Source organism: Lepisma saccharinum, chromosome 6, assembly GCF_977018435.1.
Source record: "Lepisma saccharinum chromosome 6, izLepSacc3.1, whole genome shotgun sequence".
Taxonomy (NCBI): domain Eukaryota; kingdom Metazoa; phylum Arthropoda; class Insecta; order Zygentoma; family Lepismatidae; genus Lepisma; species Lepisma saccharinum.
In genome coordinates, this window is record NC_139234.1 from 9,303,127 (window position 1) to 9,319,961 (window position 16,835).

The 16,835-nt window shown below is 38.5% G+C and overlaps 1 protein-coding gene across 6 annotated transcripts in view; it reads left to right on the forward strand.

Annotated features, from left to right (window-relative positions):
* LOC145988546 (uncharacterized) overlaps positions 1-16,835 on the forward strand; it is a 193,963-nt gene that overhangs the window by 112,070 nt on the left and 65,058 nt on the right. For 5 of the 6 annotated variants that reach the window (XM_083123468.1, XM_083123466.1, XM_083123470.1 and 2 more), the window contains exon 4: positions 9,103-9,319. In XM_083123468.1, the coding sequence (XP_082979594.1) occupies positions 9,103-9,319 (217 nt within the window). The remainder of the gene's footprint in view (positions 1-9,102; positions 9,320-16,835) is intronic. The other variant, XM_083123471.1, reaches the window with a different exon arrangement.

Here is a 16,835-nt window from a genome sequence, read left to right on the forward strand (position 1 = left end):
ACTTAATAATTTTTTGTGTGATAGGAGGCTATTCCAATAGCAAAATCAGTTTTGTAGCTAAGTAGATCTTGGCTTAAAATGAAGTCTTAGCATCTTCAAATGTTGTTTTGGCTTGTAATGCATTAATGTCTTCAGTACAAGAGCTTATACATGCATGTACACTATTATTATTTTAAGTCACCAACTTGAAAATCTTGGTTTCATCATCAAATTGAAAGTGACGTCATAAACGCAAAATAGACAATTTATGTTAATTCGTGGTATTTTCAGTTCAAAGCACTTATTGTTGAATTGTATGACATATGCAATTATCATAATTTAAATTGTTGTGAAAGAACTTGTGTTAAGAAAATTACAGAAATAGATGTGTTTGAGGAAACATTCAAACGTGCTGTAAAAAGAGACATTTAAACGATGTTATTGGTCGCTCCCAGTAATGTGCCGTAGACTTCCATCTATATGTGTTATCTACATGTATATTACATTGGCTTATTGCTTACATAATCTTCATAGACAACGTAATTTACTCTGACAATTAATTTTCAACTCTGTTATGAAGGAAGAGTGCAGTTTTTTCCAAAAATGTTAGTCCTATTCAGCTGAAAGCAATCCTATTTCCAACAAAAAAAAATGTTGCAGTCTTTTACAAGCAACAAGTGTTGAAAAAATGTAAAATGTAGCAACCACGAGAGAGAACTGATGTATTTCCATCCACGAATATACTTCGTGCATTGTGTTTGGTATTCGGGCAGAAAGTAGAGAAGAGGCGAGGCACTTCTCACACTACTAAAACATTTTAAACACAGGATAATAAACTTCTACAACGCCAGTTGTTGCGTTGTCACCGTGTTGATTACAAAGAGTACACGTATCTATCGTTGTTAGCACATAGACTCATATAAGTGTGAATTCGTAAGTGAACTGTTCACCTTAAACTACTTTTCGTCACCTTCCGTAGACGACTGTCAAAACGATCCACGCAGCACGTACGTACATCCGGTTTTATATCCGTCCCCATCCACATTGCTTGTTGCTTCATTTGTAACAAAACCTATAATTCATTTAAAGCATGCGGTATCCTGAACCTTACCCATGGAATGCAAATGTCGCACGATGGTTGAATGGTCACAGTTCATCACATTTGCTAATTCTCGAGTCGACTGATGTGGATCCTCGTGGATTAAAGCGTTTAAACTGTCTTGATTATAGCCCGATGGTCTTCCTGGACGTGGAGAAACGCTAATTCAAAAATGCCCTCTTTGCAATGGCAAAACCATTTTCTTGCCCTGCTTTCCCCGTTGGCATTCTCCCCGTACAAGGGACAAATGTTTCCAGCCGCCTCCGCTGCCTTTGTCCTTATGTTAAACTCAGACAGAAGAATATGTCGGAAATGTTTTTTCCCCCAATGGGCACCTATTGTTCTTTAGCCCATAAATAACACCGTCTTTCTTCAAATCTGTAAAATTCAATCCGTATTCGCAAGCACAACAATGCCACTCCAATTGATGAACATTAAACGATAAACAAACTCCCAACACCGCAGTGTTGCCATATCAAAAAACAAACGCTACGAACTTATGCATCAACCCAATATATCAAAACTGCCTACCCATCTGTTTCTTCCTCTCTTAGGTGTGATTTTTCGAAGGATTTTATTCTAAAAATTTCTTAGTTTATGTTGCTCTTTCAGTACAGAGGGCCATATAATGTAAATACTACTTTGTATATTTTGGCGTTTAGATCCTTGACAATAAACAAGAGGATAGCAGTTTGTAAATAGAACCTCTGCTTCATTATATAGTACATTTTTTCTCATGCATTCCAAAAGTGCACGTTATGGCAAGATGACGTCGCCAATGGACATTTGCTGCCGCTCATTTGACTCACCTGTATGAACCGGGCTTGGAGAACGTATAAATTACGAACTTCAAATTTCAAGACTGGTTTTCGATAGCTACGCTGTCAGGTTTTGCGTTTAAATGACGTTCGTCCTTCTTTACTGCACTGTTAAGGCGCCTTGTTTGTCGTGTCTACTTTTGTTCCTGCCCTCTACGTTCTTCTAAAAGAAGTCAGTCGGTTTGGAAGTGCCAAATGCTCGGCGCCCCTCACTCCCTTGTTCTGTAGTACGTGATCGAATGCTGCTGTGGAAGGCGTGTTTACGACCCCCCTTTTTTTTACATCAAAGACTTAGAAAAATCTCAGCGTGAGTTTTCTGCTTCAGAATGTCATGCCATGGCTGCAGAGGTTAACAGCTTTCTCGAAGATTGCATTGCAGAAAACAGTCAGTGTGATGGCAATCACTGTGATTTTTCAATCACAGGTTTAACTCTGCTGGGCTACAGGACAGAGCTAATTTCAACCATATTATTTTTTTAACTGTGGATTGCATCGCAGAAAATTGAGCGGTTAGAATCAGTGATGGCAATCGCTGTGATGTTTCAATCACAGGTTAAAATGAGAGTTACAGAAGAGATTTAATTCTAACAATTTTGACCATATGTATTGCAGAAAATAAAGGCTTTAGTGCCATTGCTGGAAATCACAGATTAAATTGGGATAACTACAGGACAGAACTAATTAAAACCGTCATATTTATGTGAGTAAGTGCAGGGGTGCCAACCTTTGAAAAACATTGGGTGGACTTAACTCGAAGACTTGTTTTATGAGGGATGTTCCTGAGTAAACAAAAAAAAGATCGATCTGACAATTCGATTGTCGAAGGCGGGGATGGAACTTCCAGTTTTGCCAAGTTCCCAATGTAAACAAGTGGAATACAGATTGCCTTTGAGTTTATTTTGTTATAAAAGATCGGATACAAATTGGATCACTTAAAATATTTAAGTGATATAGAGAGAAAAATTACCTCGAAAAAACTGGGAAGTTCCAGTTATAAGGGACAATACTAACATCACACTGCTAATATTCTCCACAGCAATGTTGATCTTCTACCAACAGTTTCGTTTTTGAAAAGACTTCTGCAGGTTGAAATGAAGCTTACATTAATTATAAACATTGAAATACTTCGATTACAATAGTAAAAAATATTAATAATTACTACGATTATAATTATTATTATTATTAATTCAATAAATTTTATTCGAAATTTATTATTATTGTTTATTATTATCATGCTATTCGATCCACAAGCCGAGTGAATATCCAGCACAACTATTTTCCATTATTTTTTTACATTTCATAGTTATTGTATGGCCGTGGTGGCTCAGTCGGTAACGCGTCTGACTACAATGCTAAAGGTCCCGGGTTCGATCCCCGGCCGGTTCAAATCCGGGAACATTTCTAACGTTGGAAGCGGCCCCGGCGCCCACCCAGCGTCGAATAACATGGGTACCTGGGGGAAACCCTGGGTGGTAAAGGCGGTCAGGGTCGTGATGCTGATCACATCACCCCCACTCACGACCGGATCAAGAAAGTGTGGGGCGTTACTCCCACAATCCCTATACGCCTTCATGACGTGGTGCTATGCACAGGGGAGCACTTTACTTTTAGTTATTGTATTTTGTTATTAAGTTTTGCAAGTGTCGTTCAAGAAAGGATTTTAGAAGTTAGAAAAGAATACTCACAAAGTTTATATTGTGTGACCTCATCTAAAATTATAATTTTTCGAATTCTGAAAACAGTGGAACCATTTATTCTTTGGATTAAATGGTAGAATATGAAACTATAACCTGGTTCCTGTATTTTTCACTCATTTTTTTCGATGTAATGCATATTTTACATTGATTACTCTGTTCGAATACTAACCAAGTGAACTTCATTTCTGTTATTAACAATAAAAACAACTAACTTCCTGCTTTTTTGTAACTTGAAATGAACGATGCTTATTTCAAGGGCGGAGGTGGGGAGGTCGACTGATCCGTTCGACACCCCCTCCCGACGCCCATGGAGCAAGCGCTTATCAAGAACCAAAATGCAAATGCGTTGTAATATGATTATAAATAGTTTCAAATTTAAAATTTAGTCAACACATGTGCGTAAGACAATTATAATTTCCGAAACACGTAAAATATTTTCATTTTATTTGATGAAGTGCCGACTGCAGAGTCTACTCTCTCATGTTTGTGTCTAATCTTTTCGCATTACTTCATGAATCCACTGATTTTACCGTATCGGGTCTGTCTGAGAACGATGCATAGATATCTGAGAACAATTATTTGTTCCCTATCTCATGTTGAAACCAAAAGCCGCACAAATATTGTCGCCTTTTCCAAAGACACTACTTTTACACCTTTCAATTCAATGTTATTTTCAAAACAGGAAGTGTAGTCCCCGCCCGCGCCAAGGAAGCACAGAAATGTAAACATCCGGTGAATAGCGCCCATAATTGTCTGGAAAAATAATAATAATAATAATACAGGTCATAATCTCTTACCCTTCCTTACATGGATCATTATACTGACATTCGCAATATGGATATGACCACGGACGGTATTAGTTATTGTTTATTAGTTCTAATGGGGCTACATTTATAGCTTTCTGTGCATTTACATGCCTTCATAGAGAGAGTGCTATGGGCCTGAACTTCGGCTAGGAAAGCTACCAAATGTACGGTACGCTTGAGATGAGGAGATACGCGCATCCGATTTCGCCGGCAAGTGGTATAGTTCCATCCGCACACAGGCACGCGTTCGAAGGTCACAATAACCGAATTAAGGCACTGTACAAAGGTTGAACAAATTTGTCAAAGATTATAACAATACTTACACTAAAAAGTAACAAATAATATGCTTGCAAATGCTATACACAACGTACTTTCTACATACATCAAATGGGAAGCCTATTCCGAGAGATAGAGAAATATGAGTTGACAAGGTTGGAATGAAAACAAACAAGTAAAAATGGTCAAAAGCCAATTCAAGTGAGAAAACGCAAGATGGACAACTGATTAGTATTGTAGGATGAATAATATGGAGAAATCTTAAATTTAGCATCAGCTCGCAATAGTGACGAATCTTAGGGTGCAAATAAATGCAGCTACAAACTTCACGGAAAGGGATCAGCGAAGCGGGTTGACAAATGCATCGATCGCGGGGTTATGTACGATTCAACGTTTGTGATCACGTTATAAAAAAGCCCCGATTTCATAATTCACATTGTGAAAGATTCTTTTTAAAAAATCCTGTGGTTTTTGCTTGTATGGTAGGTCTACGTTTGCCACGACCACCGATGCAAGCGCGCATACGCTAAAGACGAGTCCAGTGGCAAAGTGGAACGCCAACGGAAAGCAGTTTCCGCGAAAAATTGTCTTTGTACCCCTTCAAAAGGGAAGTGTTGCAACATACGTCATCAATCACAAGCAGGATAAAAGCTCGAGCTGTGGTAAACAACCGAACGCATACCAGCGGAATACTGACCTAAAACTCGCAACGTAGTTGCGTCCATGTTTCTACAGACTTTCCCTGGATTTGTCCAGTCGAGCTGGGCGCTCGATGGGTAAGCTCAGAAATTTCGGTATTTGAAGCTTTTGGACCTGAAGTATATGGGTCTGGACTAGCAGAAAGTTTGCAATTTGAAACAAGTGCTTGAAACGCAAAATGGTGACCACGCAGAAAGCTGAACTGGAAACAAGCGCAGTTTGCAGATAGCTTCGCGTGAGGAAAGATGTCGTCTGCAAGTGAGGATGAAATATTTCTAGTCGAAAATACAGTAATAAAATCCATATCTTGAAATAGGAGTGAAAGCTAACGTGTCCTGTGCCAAACGTTAAAGCTAACCATTCGTCTGCTGGACTACTGATTTCTTCAGTATTAAAACGCAGCCTATATTTTGCAAAAACTATTTTATTTACTACAAAAGTTAGTATTTTCTTTCAAAATATATGAATAGCATGGCAGGAATTCAAAATTTCATTTCTATAAGTCTTGTGGGCACTCAAAATAACACTTTGACTGGTGTTCACCACACGTAGCTTTGGGGCAATGGCAGCAAAAGAATCTGGTCATCCTCCTCTTGCTTGAGGGGCAGAATGCACAGATTTTCCTTCCTTGTTGTTGTTGAGCATCTACTCGTACATTAGTTTTTTGCATTTCCACATTCAGGATGATAGCAAGGTCTTAGGAAGTTTTGTGGAAGTTTTGGTGTACGTAGACACTAACGTTTCGTCTGCCAGACGATGTAAAATTAAAAACCGTTAAAAATACACTCAAGGAATGCTTGTAAAAGGACACCAATACTTCCCTGTCAGTCTCTCTGATCCAAATGAAGGTACGGGATGGGGAGTAAAAGATTTTAGTGGAAGGGGGTGAAACAAGAAAACGGCTTCACATGCGTAGTCTGCCAGACTACGGGTTAGCTTTTTAGGGTTAAATTCATCGCTCTCAACAAGGTTTTTAATACCATCGTCTTTTCTCACAGTTAAAAATGCACAACAAACTACTTTTTCGCTGTATGAGGATGGGATCGACACTTTCAATTACATTTTCAACAAGATAGAAAAACAAGAAATTGGGGCACCAGCGACCAAGCCTCCCTGAAAAACGATTACTTCTTTGTCGAGTCATCTGCTAGCGCCAGAAATAAAAGTTCAAAAACATTCTCGTCTGTTTGCAGGCGCTTGCCATGAGAGGGTTGGAACAACCTTTCAGCGTGTTCGTACTCTACGATTTCAAACTGCACCGCGATAATAGTTATTCATAAGGAGGTTTCATACCGAAATGACAAAGGGACACGCGACACTGTTTCACACCGAAGTGACAAGCTGAAATTAACCCGAACTGCACACAGAGGAATAGGCACTTCTCCAGTATGTAAAAAGAGCATTCACAGCGCAAGCGCGACCAACAGACCAAGGAGAAACAAACGGCCCAGTTCGATTCGATTAACGCATGCAGCTTGTTGTGTCACTCCTTTTTCCATTTGAATAGTTTTACCCCCATATATTATATTCATTCTTCTTCCTCTGCCCTGCCTCCTCCGGCATCATCGCTCATCAGTAATGAAAGCTTTGGTCATGGATTGATATAATCTCTACTGTTCTGTATATCTTTGTTCATTGATTGATTGATTTGGTGTTTTGTCTTAAGTCTACTTTATGCACAGTAAGGCTAATCGGGGCCGGACCTACAGTTTAAGGTTAGATCCGAAGCACTATGTACCTCCACCGGATATCGAACCCGGGACCCCTTGATTACAAGGCGAAGACCCTACCACTGTATCTTTGTTCATATATGCTGTTTCTAAAATGTAACTAGCTCTCTAGCCTTCTTAAAGCCGAAGGTTTATGGCTGCAGCAGTACAAGCCTTCCATTTGTCTCTATCCTCCAAGATCTATCCACTCTTTTCCATCCCTACCGACTTGCTTTAGGTCCATCTCAACTCTCCATCTTCGTCTTGGCCTTCCTGCTGGTCTCTTACCATCAGGTTTCCCAACAAAAATCCTGTAAACTCTTCTTTCCTCTCCCATTCGTGCCACATGCCCTGCCCACATAAGTCATCTTGATTTAATTATTCTAATAAAATCTGGAGATAAATACAAATTATGTAGTTCTAAATTATGCAACATTCTCCACTCACTCTCCTCGTCCTTTTTCGATCCAAATATTTTCCTGTTCTTCTTTTAATGTAAGGGACCAAGTTTCACACCCATACAATACTACAGGCAAAATTACTGTTTTGTATATTTCAACTTTTAGTTTTTTAGATATTATTCCAGAAGATGAAAGTTTATGAAGAGAAAAGTAACATGCATTTCCTGAATTAAGCCTGTCTTTTATTTCCTCTTTAATCTATTTTTCATTTGTTAGTATTAGTATTGAATTTGGAAACTGGTTCAAACGAGTTGTTATCGATAATTAGATTTTGATTATTACCTACCACTTGGTTTCGGCCTGTAAGCATATAAGTCTGCATCATCTGCATATGCTAACATCTGAGTCACACCGTTTAATTTTAGTCCTTCGTTAGTTTCTTGTACCTTCCTAGCATCATATTCTAAGGCAAAATTAAAGAGCAATGGAGATAATGCACCTCCTTTTTTTAACCCATCATGAATTGTAAATTTGTCAGACACAATAATACCCACACGAATCTTACTTTCTGTTTCATTGTTGCATACTTTTATCATATTAACAAGATTCTTAGGTATTCCAAATCGACTAATATATTATATAATTTATCTATTTTAACCTAATCATATGCTTTTTTAAAATCAATGAATAGCTGATGGACATTTTGATTATATTCCCACTTTTTCTCAAGTGTCTTATGTGAAAACTTTGATCTACAGTTGATCTGTTACGTTTAAATCCACAATGATTATCTCCGATAATTTCATTAGCATATGGGGTTAGTCTTGTTAAAATAATGTTAGATAGTATTTTATATGATGTTGAGAGTAGAGAAATTCTACGGTAATTATTGCAGTTCATTTCATCACTTTTCCTAAACAGAGGAACAATGATTGATTCTTTCCACTGTTGAGGGATTTCTTCTTTATTCCATACTAAACAAATTAATTTATGAATTTAACATATTAACGAATTCCAACCATATTTAATTAACTCAGTCGGTATTAAATCAAAGCCAGGTGCTTTGTTATTCTTTAGCCTTTTAATAGCATCTTTAACTTCAGTCAAGTTAGGTTCTGGAACTAAAGGTTCTGCTGTGTTTATATCATGTTTCTAAAATGTTCCGAATTTTTTTCACAAGATTAAGTAAGGGGTAATTAAAAAACAATTTTATATTTGGAAATAGGCAAATTGTAAGTCATTAGTTTTTGAAACGGGAAAATTTATATCTTCAGGCTTAAAAAGTGTTCGGAAATATATTTTTGGAAAACAGGAAAGAGAAATATTTTTTGAAAAGGGGAAAATTTCAAGAATGCTCGCGTGATAAAGCGGTGGAAATTATCTAAAAATTCGTTTCAAGAGGCATTTTCTACGGGAAAGATGATTTAATAATGGTTATTTAGTAAATATAAATTTAGACGGTTTTTTTAGTGAAGAAAATATTGAAGAGGGATTTTGGGGGAATAATATAACTTTCAAGAGGGATTTTAGAAATTGGGAACATCTTTTCTGGTGGAAAAATGAAATCTTGCATAGCGTGAGGGAATTCTTGTTGTGTTCACTGTTTCTTCTCTTAAAGGGGCAGATACCGACTCCAAGGATCGGATGAAAAGCCAGGATGCGGAGAAAGGCAAGCGACTAGCTCAGGACATTCCGGGCTTCAACTGGCTGGAGGAGAAGATACGCCACGGGACACCCAGGAGGAAAGATGGCGACACTGACGGCAGCTGCGGAGAATCCGCCTTGCGGCAGATCATTGCGTCTAAGAGCTGTGAAGTCATCACGTTGGATTCCAGGTACACCCTATTCATCGCTGAGGGAATCAGATATATACTAATTGTAGATATAACTATTAGGGTGCCATTTTTTAAAACTATTTTTCCTTTTTTATACCTTTGCAGTAAATCAAATGGCTAAAAAATCAATCAGGGTGTTTTTTTTAATTCTTGCCAGTAAACATTTGTTTTTATGACTCCGATGTAATTTTTGTGATTTTGTGAGTGTATTTTGCGGGTTACGTGATCCAAGTGATGACCAAAGATTTGACAAAGGCTGCTGATGAAAATAACATTATTTAGTTCGCAGACAAACAGTACACAACACAAAAAGATCATGGTAAAACAAAGAAACTAAAATTGGTCCCAAGCTTCCTACTCCTTCCAGGAGTTATCATCTGTAACTGTACTTCCTGATTGCAGATAATGTATGAAATTATGTAAGTCAACATGGCACAATCGATGCCAGAAAGTGGAGATAGCAATTGGAGAGATTTGGACATATGCGTGCAGAAAAAAAAATATTGAGAAACAGCGGCGGCTCTAAGGGGAGAGCCGTCGTGCCATGGCTCTACCCTCAGAAAAAGAAAAAAACACTTTGCCAAAATATAGTTAAATTAATACATTAACGAACGAGGAGATTCGAATCTCGTAATCGTTCGAGCTTACGGCCGGCTCAATTCCTGCACCGCATCCCCAGCTGTTCTCTCACTTGCTCTGGGCCATCATAATCTGGCCTGTGCGCAGAGGCATGCGCGGAGGCATGAAAAAGTATTCGCAGTTAACGAGCGAGGAGGTGGTAGACCAGTGGTAGCCATATGACAACCAGCCGTGCCCCTTTTCGGCTGGCACGACGCGAGAGCTTTCGCATTGTGTTGACATAGTTGCAAACTTCACAGAGAAGTGACTAATCCTGACCGATTTGTAATACTCGTTGAAGAAGTAATACGCGAGAAAGATACTTTCCTGCATACTTGGCAAGAACGAACGTAATGTCCCCAAATTTATATAACCATTTATATAGATGCGTCTAAAGAGCCATCCAGACTTTTTTGTTATCGATTTCTTCCTTAAAAGATATATCCCTTGCTCTCACGCACACAGACACTCACGTGTTGCAAATGACGTTATTACATACACCGTTTTCCAAGGTACTATACGATATTAAATTAAAAGTTAAACAACTTGGCTGTCCAACATTTAGATATTTAGATATTTAAAAATATCAAAAAATGGAAAAGGTGACAGGCGTCGAGATTTTAATAGTCGCATTTATTTCCTAGAAACTCTGGCCGACCTCCGCACTTCATGCTACGACGCCAGGGATTGCGGGTTCGAATCTCGGCCTGGGCATCGGTGTTCTTTGTGAGTGTTCACGCATCCTTATCTTCGCGATTAGCCAAAAGTAGTACAAATGCGAAGTAAAATAAACCAATCTTAGGAACTCTGAATTTTTGTCTGCAATTTTAGTAAACAAAGTTCCATTAAAATTACCTCTTTGATTAGATTTCTGTGGCATATGCTAGCGAAAATTGTTCGATTTCTTGATCACGTTGGCACTACCCAACATACTAGCTACCAGCCGCCACTGTTGAGAAACGCAAGAGTTTGTTAATAACTTTCTTTTTCCTTACAAAAGAAGAAAGTGAAATAAAATCATGTTTTACCTTACAGTAACTATACAGGGTGGCTCAATAAGTCACTTAACACCCTCAGTACAAGGCCACTGCGGCATGGAATGTGAAAATGGCGATGACCAATCATTGCCTGGCCAAGGGGGAACCACATTGACGCCACCCACACGGTAGGCGGCCATCTTGATGTTCGCCATCTTGAATTCAACTTCAGAATTTTAAATGGGAAGGGGGTCGTGCGACATATCAAAGTGGGCTAGAATTTCACTAGAAATGCAATGGTGAAGGTTTTCTCGACGTATCTTTAACCAGTAAAAAGTTATGACTGAATTCTTGTACCAATTTGCTCCTTTTCGAGGTGTTAGAAAAATGCCTTAAAATTTGTTTAGCGCATCGTTAATGCATCGAGATCAAAGTGACGTCTAGGGAGAGAAGTTCGCATGCCATTGCACACGATTTTAATCGGATACATCCACGAAGAGCTGCGCATTATGAATGGTTGTGGCGAACAATTTACAATATGACGCTTCCATTGAATTAAAAGTCCTTCACAGTGACAAGGCTAATGTTTATGTTCAGAAGGAGTTCTCTCCATAGACGTCACTTTGATCTCGATGCATTACCGAAGCGCTAAACAAATTTTAAGGCATTTTTCTAACACCTCGAAAAGGAGGAAATTGGTACAAGAATTCAGTCATAACTTTTTACTGCTTAAAGATACGTCGAAAAAACCTTCACCATTGCATTTCGCGTAAAATTCTAGCCCATTTTGATATGTCGCACGACCCCCTTCCCATTTAAAATTCTGAAGTTGAATTCAAGATGGCGGACATCAAGATGGCCACCGACCGTGTGGGTGGCGTCAATGTGGTTCCCCCTTGGCCAGGCAATGATTGGTCATCGCCATTTTCACATTCCATGCCGCAGTGGCCTTGTACTGAGGGTGTTAAGTGACTTATTGAGCCACCCTGTATTTTGCTCTCACATATATTACTATTTAAAAGGAATATTTTACCTTACCGTAAATGCTTTTGAGTTTCAATTTCTGCTTTAAGTTCACTTTATGCACGGATCGCCTATAGCGGGATCCAAACCACTGTGCAATCTGCCTCCATCGGGTACGTTTAGCTACAATAATGAAAACCTATTGTAACTTCATTAAAACATAAATTTTGTGTTCAATAAAATAATGATCGACGCCTGCTGTGGGAATATGGATGCCAGATTATATTTTTCAATGAAACCCCAGTTTTTCTCATAAAATGCTGATTTATCGATAGGCTGTAATTAAATTGATCAGTAATTAGTCAGTTTTCATTTTGTCATTATTTTGTAATTTTCTTTATAAATGATTGGCAAAGGTGATAGAGCTATCCTATGTTTGTTGAACTGTTGTCAAGGATTTCAGAACTTTCTTCAGAAAGACAATGGGTTTGTCTGTCACATGTGCAAAATCTTAATGCTGATGATAATATCATGATGCCTTGGAAGAGACCTGATTCTGGTGTCCTTTCTTTTTCTACTTTTAGGAGATTATTTATTCTTTGCTTGGTGGTTTTAATGCTTTCTGTCAGTATACGGTTGATTACAAATACATTCCACATCACACACAGGAACAATACTTGAGAATTACTCGTTTCAAAAAGCAAATAGTTAGTCTCCAGATAAAAGTAAAGTACCCGTTACTTCCAAAAGTTGTTCCATTCTCCGTGACTGCCACTGAATTCTGGTTGTTACAGGAGAAAAGAATAGAGCAATAGGTACAACATGCAGCAATTCGTTCCCAACGCACTCAAATTCCCCAAAGTGTATATCAGAGCAGGGCCTGGTTTTCTGGAAAAACCTAGTGGGTTTACAAATATTTCTGTATATTTTATGTTCAATAATTAGAACCAAAGCAGTTCCATGTCCGCGAGATAGCTTGTTTTCTTTCTTATCACAGTGAAGCTTTTACATAATGAAACATTTCGTGTGACCCTTGTCTCTTGTTTTTATGTGAAACACGCAGGAAAAAGAATCCGACTTATGGTTTTACGAACATTGTTTTGAAATGTACAGCATTAAACGCAGTTTCAGTGTTTTTCATTGTTATACAGTTTACACACATGACTGGATTATCAAAGGATTAAGTTATTAATCATCATATTCGTTTATTGGATTCATCAAATTGTACAATTAAATGCAACGACTGATTAGAAAGCATCGACGAGGGCGACACAGGTGTAGGATATATCGAAAGGTGTGAACGTTTAAACGAAGGAATATCGATAGTGCCAAAGTTATCGGAGACACTTAGAGGTACAATAGAAGCAGCCATACTTGATACAGTAAACGACAATTTCCTAAATGTACGTATACGCAATGTAGACTCTGCAAAGCTCGTAGACAATGTAGTCTATGTCAGTGGTTCCCAACCTTTTTTTGCTCACGGCGCACTGTACTATGTAGTGAGATCCCGCGGTACACTAACGTACTAGTTGGCCACAGTGGTGACTGACCTTCGACTTGGCAACAGCACAGCTTGCCTTCACAAGTCAGTTGTTTGTAGGCTGGCAGTCGTAACGACTTTTTGACCGGGTTCTGGTGTTATTTAGCTTCAGTATGGATAAGTTTTTGGTGGAAAGGAGGAAAGTTGAAGAATCATTGAGCAGTGACAAAAGTGCGAACGAACCAATTCTAAGGGCAAGTGACGTGAAAACAGCAAAGGGCGCCGTAGAACCTGCTTGAACAATCCGTAAGTACCAAGAAAGTTATTTAAACTTTGGATTTACGTTCAGCGGACCTGAAAACTGTCCTGTACCAGAATGTGTTGTGTGCGGAGAAAAACTAAGCAACGAATCCATGGTTCCTAGTAAATTGAAAAGATATTTGAATTAGCATGGTTAAAAAACAAGATTTTCTCTTCAAAACTGAGTTATAAATTAATTTAAATGTAGTTAACTTTGTCTATGCAGAATATACAAACTAAAAGCCAATGTAATATACGCATATAATACGTGTAGAACTGTAGACAATGCATGTGGATCGAGTAAGTTACGACGACAAATCGACTGCGTAAAAAAAAAAAAAAAAAAAAAAGACCTAACCGATGACTCGGTTGAATTGAAGTCTAATACAAGGTACAAGAAAAACCCGTTTGGTTCCCATATTTCTTTACATCTTACCAACAATTTAGTCACACTTAAGTTGCAGACGTTGGAGTTATCGCCGCCATTTTCCTAGCAGGTTAAGCAGGCCAGGTGTGCCTTTCTTTGCTTGCGATAAGAACCCCCCATCTGCACGAATTTTACTTGCTGAACCTGTTTACCGATAACAGACCGCAGGATATTAGTTTGTCCTCGAATCCATACGTTCTCAAGAACCTCCACTGGTTGCTTTCAGTATGTTGATCAGAGAGGTTGAAAAGCAGATGGCAGTTTCTGCGAATTCTGGATAAAGATGTGACATAGAAATGAAGAGCGCAACATCAGCGTCCAGTCCCATGTGGAGAACACTTGATTGAGAAGCTGGTTAATGAGTCAGTTGATCACGATAGGTGTTATGTCTGAGTCCTCCGAGCTAACAACGTTGTGTGTAAGTGCAAGTTGCATTTCATCGTGTCGGACGTACGTTTCACAATGACAGTTGTATTTTTAGCATATGGCTACACTGATGGGCTTGAAAGAACAAAGGATGTGCCATGCTTTAAGTAAGTTTTTATAGAATATCTTATAACAGTTTACACATCTGCAGCTTTCCCTCCCCACTTGAGATAATGTGCTGTTCTTCCTTCTAATGACGATAAAACGGAAAAAAGAGGAAAATCTTATGTAATGTTGTAATTGCTTCCTCTCAAGGAATCTCCTTGGACTATTCTGTTGCTGTAATCGTCAGTATTAACAAATCTTCTGTGTTCAATTACATTGTAGATAACATAACAGCCATTTTTATACTCTCTCAGCACTTCAAAATGATCGATGCAAATGTTTATTTTCACACGGTGCCGTTTAGGAGCACCTTTCCGCTACACCAGTGGTTCCCAACGTGTGTGCCGCGGCACACTACTGTTCCGCGAGAATCTCCAGGTGTGCCGCAAAACTTCGTAGACTTTGTGATATTGCTGGTAAAAATTATTAAAATAATTTCGCTTAATAACACAATATTTATTGTTACGCAAAGAACAAGTGAATAATATTCAATATACATTTAAATAATATTCAAGAAATTAACTTATTTTACAGGTGATGTATTTGCTAACAGATAAGCTAAAGCTTCAAAGAAAAACATTTGAATTATTAATGAGACACTTGAGGTTGTTACTTCTTACAAAAAAGTTCAATTCGTGGTGGATTTGAAGACAAACACACACGCATTTCCTGTTCAACTGAGAGAAGTCTCTCTCGCTTCTTGTTTTTGATGTTTGTTAGTGCGGAAAAGCCCAGTTCACACAAGTAGGTGGTTGAAAAATCTAACAGGGTATTAACTGCTTCCGCTGCTATTGCTGGGTACTCGGTAATTCGGTGGTTGATTCTGGGGGCATATCATAAGGATTACGCACTCAATCATAATTGTCGACATTGATGGAGGGGAAATATTGTGCCATGTTATTCTGAACAGACACGAGGTGATTTTAAATTAGTTGCGATGTAATATTCCCCTGCGGATCTGCCTCGAAGATTTTTCTTCTCCACATGTTATTTCTATATTCCAAGATTTTGAAGAACCCGTTGAGTTTATCAGTTGACGTCAGCACGTTTTCTTGCTTTCCTTGCATACTCTTATTTAGGTAATTTAAATAGCGAGAAATATCAGACAAGTAGGCTACCTTTGCACACCACTCCTCGTCATTCAACAGAGCAGCGAAGTCTGGCTTTTCGACGGTAAACAAAATTTAATAGCTCTTCTCTCAGCTCATAAAATCCCTCCAGAACTTTACCTTTTGACAACCAGCGGATCTCAGTATGGAGAACCAAAGTATCATGTTGAGATCCCGCTTCGTGGCACATTTGTTTCAGAAGTCTTGTCTTAAGAGGCCTAGACTTAACGAAATTCACAATGCTAACGACTGAGTCTAAAACACTTTGAAGTTCGGTTGGAATAGTCTTTGTCATTAGAGCCTCAAGATGTATGAAGTAATGTGTTGAACCAACATTCGGAAAATCTTGTTTCAGTCTTGAAACAAATCCTTTGAATCTTCCAGTCATTGCTGGTGCACCGTCTGTACAAACAGAAAGACAATTTTTCCAGGACAGCCCATTTTGTTCCAAGACACTGGATATACAATTATACACATCTGCTCCGGTTGACGTTGATGGCAATTCAGTACATGAAAGAAATTGTTCAGTAATGGAATCCTCATCAACAAATCTGATTTAACTCAGTAATTGACATTTCTTACTTATATCAGTTGACTCATCGATCTGTAGTGAAAATACTCGACCGTCGCTTAGCTTTTCATGTACATGGCACTGGATATCTGAAGACATGATATCAATCCGCCGGGATATAGTATTGTTTGACAAAGGAACCAAGGATATTTCCTTCTCGGCGCTGTCACCTAACATCTATTTCACAATTTCTTTGCAGGCAGGTAAAATTACGTCTTCTGCGATAGTGTGGTGCTGCATTTTTTCCGCTACTATTTCGTCAACTTTATAACTGGCCAGTAGTGCTTTTTCAGCAATACTTGCTCTACTTACCATAACTTTTGCTTGCTTTTTTTCCGATGTCAACAATCGGCTAAAATAGTTCTTATCTTTTTTTTTACGCAGTCGATTTGTCGTCGTAACTTACTCGATCCACATGCATTGTCTACAGTTCTACACGTATTATATGCGTAGATTACATTGGCTTTTAGTTTGTACATTCTGCATAGACAAAGTTAACTACATTTAAATTAATTTATAACTCAGTTTTGAAGAGAA